We start from the raw sequence: 7,627 nt of genomic DNA on the forward strand, positions 1-7,627 counted from the left end.
AGGTTAAACATGAAGTTTGTAATGTTGAAAAGTGTATCCAGAAACAATCTCTGATGTCATACCTTGACAAGAGTCCAGCTATCATTATATTATAAATGAATGTACAGGTTGAACATTCTTGCCACATGTATCTCTATCCTTAGCTAATACTCTCAATTGTCTGTAGTAATCTAAGAATATAAGTGATTGCACTGAGGGTTGGGGTGGGTTCCTTTTCCCCTTTTCCATTTTTCCCTCCGTATAACTTAGTCCTTATTATTTACTTACCTATAATTATTTTATTATTTTGTAAATTGTAAATTATAATAGCACATTCTTTTATTTAGCACTGTCTTTATTATTGCTAACAGGGATCTCTATGGGAGGCACAGTGGCATAGTGGTTAACACGATTCCCACCTCCGTCCCTGCGTGCACGGTGCTTGCTCTCCCCGTGCATCGGGGGTCTTCCTGGGATAGGCTCCAGGCCCCCTGCAACCCTGCGTAGGATAAACTGTACACATGGATTATGTTTATGCCTAATACTTGCATGTGTCTGTCTCACATGTCCAGTAATTACATAAAAAACATAAGAATTACAAAAAAAAGAAATTGCAAATTAAAAAACACTAAAAGTGTTAATCTATATGTCCATATAACTGTTAGATATGTCTTAGCTCCTGTCCTGAATGACACCCTTTCAGCCTCACAGACCTAGCTTGACAAACCAGTTTTCTTACCACTAAAATGAAACATTCTGGAGGGAGTGCAATCTATTATAAAATTCACCAGTGTATATATGTATCATATCCTACAAGATGAAGGAGAAGCAGTGTGTGCTCTTTGATGCCATTGCTGACATCTATCTGCGGCAAAAGTGCAAGTGGCAATTAGCTTAGCTTAGCTTATGGCCTTAGCGCGTTTAAAGCAAAACAATAATAATGAAACAAACTCACTTTTTGTTGCAAATGAGCAAAATCCCAGTGTAGCTCCTATCTCAGAAAGTGAGCATCACCATCAGGGTATCATTCACTATATGTTCGATGGTGACCGGGAGTCGGACCGCGGCTCTTTGGCGGTGTCCTCTGTGTTTCCTGGGTGAAGTGTCCGGCTTGGTGCTGCTCATTCCCGGGTGCCGAATCAGTGACAAGACACTTCACCCAAGACAGGAGCTACATTGGGATTTTGCTCGATTGCAACAAAAAGTGTTTTTCATTATTATTTCTTTTATTTATTTATTTATTTATTTATTTGCTTTAAATGCGCTAAGATAGTAAGCTAAGCTAAGCTAACCTAATTGGCTACTACCGCAATGGCGCTACTTCTGCTAGTGAGCACGGGTGGCTATGGATCACGTGCGCTTGACTGTCTTCACTCCCATTGGTAGTCGCATCACCAAATTGCTCCAAATTTGCATAAACTCAAGTGTCAAAGTCACTGCACACACCCACATCTAGTCACCGATAGTCATCGTCACTCATGTCGCCGGAAGTCGCCAGCTCTCATTGAAAATTAATGGTCTCCAGTCGCTTTGTCGCGGCGAGTCACTGTATGTGTGAATGCACCTTTAATCGGAGCTCATATCAGTGCTCTCTGACCTTTGGCAAAACCCTTTGTGATTATTTGCAAGGAACCACTCTCTGTGAATGGGTTTGCTGAGAGCAAGACAAGCCAGATAGAACAACATCAATGTCAATGATTGCACAAAAAAAGTTATTGAATTAATGATAGGCCCCTAATCTTACCCATGAAGTTTGTTCTCTCTTAGACAGAGGTGGAACCCCACAGTTCAAAACAAAGGGTCCTACTCATCATGCATTTTGTTCAAATGAAGGACAATGGTGTCCATCAATGCTAGATCTGAGGGGGTTGAACTGGTTCCTAAACACCTTCCCTTTTCATATCATAAGGATATCGGATGTAATTCATGCCAACCACAGGACTGGTTCACGTTGGTGAGTTTGCAGGATGAATGCACTTGTTTCCACAGGAGTTTCTATGATGTCTCCATGTGTTGGTCCACTCTGATATTGTTATGACAGTCAGTTGTCAGCATTATCACAGCAGATGGTTAGCTGTACTGAGAGCAACTCATCTACTGGAGCTGTACAAAAGCTCAGATGACTGGCATCTGCTTTTAATATGAAAACCCCAAAGGTCCATATTGAAGGTACACATGCAAGATGTCAGTCAACATCACACTCATTCACTGCATTAAACACATCCAGGGGATTGGATCAGAAAATATGTCCTATCTAGCCCAATATCAATCCAGCATTTCAGGTAAATACCAGCCTGATTACGATACTTAGTATTGGATCAGTGACGCCCTAATTTGCCATCCTAACATTTTTAATTTAATAGGCATTTACCAAACCAATTACTGAATGATTTTAGCTACATTTTCATTTCACTTCAATGAGTGGCTCATTCTACCAGGAAACATTTGACACTTTAATGGTTCCAGGATTTAAGAATGTATTTTGTCATTACTTTTCATTATAGCTGACAAAACAGCCCTGTTAGCTAATTACCTGTAGCTAATTAATGCTAATATAGAAAATATAAAGATTCAATCTAGATCCCTTTAAGTGTTCTTTGATTGTCCATGGAGAATCCTTAAAGGTTTTATGTAAGATAACTCTTTCTCTTTCAGAATGGGCTCCGAGTAGAACCCTTATAGAAAGCGAACAACCCAAAACAACAAGAAGCGTTCTTCCTTACTAAAAGCATAGATAATTTTCCTCAAAAAAAGTGGCCCAATTTACCTGCCTACAACCTATATAGCCCAGTGCAGTCATCAGGCTGTCCTTTGTCTGAATATTAGTGTACAGGACAGCAGTGGGCTATATGAAAAATTAACAAGGTGTCAGCTGACTGTAACGTGCACATAAACCACCTGCAAAATACCTGAACTTGCATAACGGTTTTTAATAGTCCACCTGTGACATATACATTTACGTTTAAAGCATTTAGCATAAACATTGATGTTGGTAGCCTACTATTAAACGTGTACGTTAACGGCACTAATTAGCCCTAATGACTAATCAATAAACAGTAGCCTAATTGCAGTCCGTTCTCTAAATGTGGAATAATAGGCTACTGAATATCAACAGACGTGGCCTAGATACGTCTTTTCATAACAAAACGTGATCATATAGCCAAGGGTTGCCTGTCTTTTACAGATGACCTACAGAGAATCCCATGCATACAGGCCTATCTCTCCCCAAAACAAGGATATAAGGGTAAACACGCAGGCCTGCAGGATATTTGCGGGATATTTGCGGGATTGTAACCCAGTTTGCGCTGCTTCAACACGTCCGCATTCAGTCCTATCTGACGCTATTCGGATGAATGAAACATCCTGCGTTGATCACCCTATAAAAGGTCTAATAAAATAGGCGCATGAGGGAAGTGGGCTCTTGTAAAAAATAAATAAATAAATAAACAAACAAACACATTGCGTTTGTAGAGAAAGACCGCTCATTAGCGCCTATAGGCATCACGGATCTTACTTGCTCGGTGGTTCCGGGGCGCAGGCGCTCGATCAGCCTGCAGAGCACGACTCCGTCCTTCAGCGCGCACTGCAGAAACGCGGCCGGGTCCGACACGCTCTTCTTCGGCGACTCCATAACGCCGAGCGTTATGAGCCATGTAACCGTCTGTTCTGCAGGATTCATGATCAAACGCCGCGAATAGCTACCCTAGTCCAGAGGCTACAGAATAAAGGGGAAAATAATGAAAGGAGTGGTTATCAGCCGGCCGTTGAATTAAGCGCCACCATTTTCCGTGCAGCCGCCAGTCTGAATGTGGCGCATCGTGTAGGCTGGGTGTCCCTCTGAGCTGTGGAAAGCGTGTCTAAAAATCATGAACGATGTGGCTGTCAACACGCCTTTAGCAGGAACACACTTCCATCCACCTGCCTCGTCTGCCTCTTCACCTTCTGGCAAATGACATCACTGACAGCCGTGTGTGTGTGTGTGTGTGTGAGAGAGAGAGAGAGAGAGAGAGACTTATGCCATCACAAGCGCATTTGCATGTTCCCTGGGTAGGTTTTACATTATTTTACATGTGCATGACAAAGACACTGGGCAAGGTTTGTCGTAAGGTAGGTGTATAGTGAATACTAATTAGGGTCTGAGGGAAAAAAAAAAGAAAGAAAGATTAGGCTATTGCCTTAATATTATACAAATGCATTATATTCCACATCTAATGTGCACTGTGATGCTATCAAAATACCAACATTGCTCCTCCTACAATAAATATTCTATAGCAGTGGTTTTCAAAGTGGGGGCCGCCAGGGGGCGCCCGGGGGGCCTCAACAATTTGGTGTGAAAAATTAAATTCTCACTCTCAGACAACCACACACACACACAATCAATTCCTAATGTAATGTGATGTAAGATGTAATTATTAATAATAAAAAGGGATATATTCCGAAGTCTGTATTTTTAATGTGTTTTAAAGACATCTTGCAAAAGGGGCGCCTCGGTCAAATGTTAATGCTATTTGGGGGCCTTGCCCTGGAAAAGTTTGGGAACCCCTGTTCTATAGGCTCCATTTATTTCTTCTTATCGCTATTTCTTCAGGTGACCTCAGGGAGGCGCTATCTAACCTACAATATTAGAGAGAGTGCATGTAGGCATATGTTAGATCAGATCAGATACTTTAAAAATGAATTGTCATATTGGTTATAGATAAAGATCAGCGATACTAGCTGTAACCACAAGAGGTTATTTGAACTAGTAGGCTATAGTGTTTGTACTGAGTCTGTGAAAATTAAATACGCTAACTTGTTTACATATAACGGAGAACAAGAGTTTTTATTAATACTGATGAATACCTATGACTGAAAGGTTTTGACTCATGTGAATTCATGTTTTATTGTTGTGATATCCACAGTATTTCCCCTATTTCTATTTCTCACAAATTTAGCAGTCTTTCAGGCAAAGATTATATATAGGTGTATATATAGGGGTAAAAATATGAGGTAGCACACAGGCCAAATTCCCTTAGTCATTCATAACAATAAGTAAGAAGAAGGAATATAGCTGTGATGTGCAGCAAAATGTTGTTGAGCTTCACAAAATGGTAAGTGGCTATGAGAAAATAGCACAAGCATTGAAAATGCCCATTTCCACCATCAGGGTAATAATTAAGAAGTTCCAGTCAACTGGAAATTTTATGAAGTCTATATCATCTCAACACACTGTGAAGAGGATGGTTCGAGTGGCCAAAAAATCTCCAAGGATCACAGCTGGAGAATTGCAGAAGTTAGTTGCGTGTTGAGGTCAGAAAGTCTCCAAAACTACAATCTGAAGTCACCTCCATCACCGCAAGTTGTTTGGTTTCAAGAAATAAGCCTCTACTCTCATCCAAAAACAAACTCAAGCGTCTTCATTTTGTCAGACACTACTGGAACTATGGTCAGATGTAACCAAAATAGAGCTTTTTGGTAATAAACACCAGAGGATGTTTTGGCGCACACAGAGAGGTAGCCATATGGAAAAGTACCTCGTGCCCACGGTTAAATATGGTGGTGGCTCTTTAATATTTTGGGGCTGTTTTTCTGCCAGAGGACCTGGACATTTTGTTAGGATACATGGCATCATGGACTCTATCAAATATAAACAGATATTAAATTAAAATCTGACTGCCTCTGACAGAATGCTTCAAATGGGCCGTGGTTGGATCTTCCAGCAGGACAATGACATACATCAAAACATACATCAAAATCAACACAAAAATGGTTTACTGACCACAAAATCAAGCTCCTGTCCTGGCCATCCCAGTCCCCTGACCTGAACCCCATAGAAAACCTGTGGGGTGAACTGAAGAGGAGAGTCCACCAGCATGGACCTTCGAAATTTAAAGGATCTGGAGAGATTCTGTACGGAGGAACGCTCTCAGAACCCTCGCCAAGTATTCTCCAACCTTATCAGACATTATAGGAGAAGACTCAGAGCTGTTATCTTGGGAAAGGGAGGTAGCACAAAGTATTGAGCAAAAGGGTACCAATAATTGTTGCACACCTATATTTTGTTTGGATAAGCCTGTGTTTTGTTTGCAATAGTTTGATATCCATGAGAGCAGAGTATTTTTGTAATTTTTTCAACAAAAGATCAAAAGGCTAAACATTCTTTTTCACAGCCTTCTTTGCTCACATTTACCAAGGATGCCAATATTAGTGGAGGGCACTATATATGTACATATATAGGTATGTATATATATTTTTTTTTCTATGAATTCTGAAATACATAGCTGATTCAGCATTGAAAAGTCTGGAGTCTTTTAGTGGAATCTGTGTTGGTAAAATCAGCCCACAAACTCTATCTCATGGCACACATTTCATGTGCATGCTCCATGGCATCACCTGACCAGATACCTGGAGGAATCTAAATTCCCAGTGGGTCACCATGGATACTGGTAGAGGTTCTGGACTCTCTGGGGGTGTTAGAGTAAGAGAGTCTGCACTCCTGTGGTTGGGAGTGCAGAATAGCAGGCATTAACAGGCTTGCCATGGAAATACTCATAATCCCCCAGGTCAGTCAGCAGGAGTTGTAACCAAGGGACCTCCTCCTACTGTATAGTCATGGTCATATTCATTGTTTACTTTATCTTCTAATATCATATTTGCCTCCTATTTACAGCCTACCCCTAAATCTTTAATTTAATGTTTGACTGTCATATTATTCATGTGAATGTAATATTAGAATGTGTTAGTGATGAATGCTGGAATGTGCTTTGGTTATATGTGAGAATCTATATCTCTGCAGTGAGTGTGTGTGTGGGGGTTGGCTTGGGGGTGGGTGTGTGTTCATGTGTAAGAGACTGAGAGGTTTGTTGAGAGCATTGTTATTGATTTTGATCACTTCTTTATAGATGATTTTCTCTATTGATTTATGACAGTACAGTATGCATGTGTCATGCTCCTGCACTCCCATGTGTAGGAGATATAATAATGCCATAACTCAGGATACCATGTTAAGTTGTGACATCGTATAAACAAAGCCATCAGGCGTCGTTAAACACAAATGCATTGCTAACACATCTTCTGCAGTCTCTGTGGTGTTGTTTTGTCAGCCTGTAAATCCACTTTGCATTCAAATGAGCTCAAGTTTCATATCTAAAATTTGTAAGTCCCTCATTTTGTCCTCTCTCTCTCTCTCTCTGTCTCTCTCGCGCGCGCGCGCTTTGTTCTGTCTTTCTCCCTCTTGCATTCTCTGTATTCTGGTATGTGCTCTTGCTCTCTGTCTTTCTATTGCCCAATGCCCACACATGCAGGACCTTAGCTTCAGTGATTATTTTCCTGCCCAGGTGTGTCTCTTGTTCCTGCTCAGCATGGTAAATAATTCCTCAGAGGTCACAAGTTGCACATCTGACTTGTGAAACCATGACAAAGAGAGGGGAGTGAAAATAGAAACACATCTGCACAAATGGGTTAAAAGTGGGCTGAAAAGTCACTTTATAACTGTGTACTGAAGAAGAACTCTCAGTCTATCTCTGTCACAATATTGCATTTAAACTACAGCAATTCTGTTATATAATTGGTGGGACTGTGTTCAGAATGGGTGGGATGGTTTGACTAGCTGGAATATTGTTTGTTTTTTTCTTATTTAGATGTCACTAATCAAACAGTTTCGAAAGGG

The 7,627-nt window shown here is 40.7% G+C and overlaps 1 protein-coding gene across 1 annotated transcript in view; it reads right to left on the reverse strand.

The window, feature by feature from the left end:
- Nucleotides 1–4,260, reverse strand: part of arhgef7a (Rho guanine nucleotide exchange factor (GEF) 7a) — a 31,063-nt gene extending 26,803 nt beyond the window's left edge. The window contains exon 1 of the mRNA XM_053627518.1: nt 3,494–4,260. Coding sequence (XP_053483493.1) covers nt 3,494–3,658 — 165 coding nt within the window. The 5' untranslated portion in view covers nt 3,659–4,260. The remainder of the gene's footprint in view (nt 1–3,493) is intronic.
- Between the last annotated feature and the right edge of the window lie 3,367 nt (nt 4,261–7,627).

The sequence above is a fragment of the Ictalurus furcatus genome, chromosome 6 (assembly GCF_023375685.1).
Source record: "Ictalurus furcatus strain D&B chromosome 6, Billie_1.0, whole genome shotgun sequence".
Classification (NCBI taxonomy): Eukaryota; Metazoa; Chordata; class Actinopteri; order Siluriformes; family Ictaluridae; genus Ictalurus; species Ictalurus furcatus.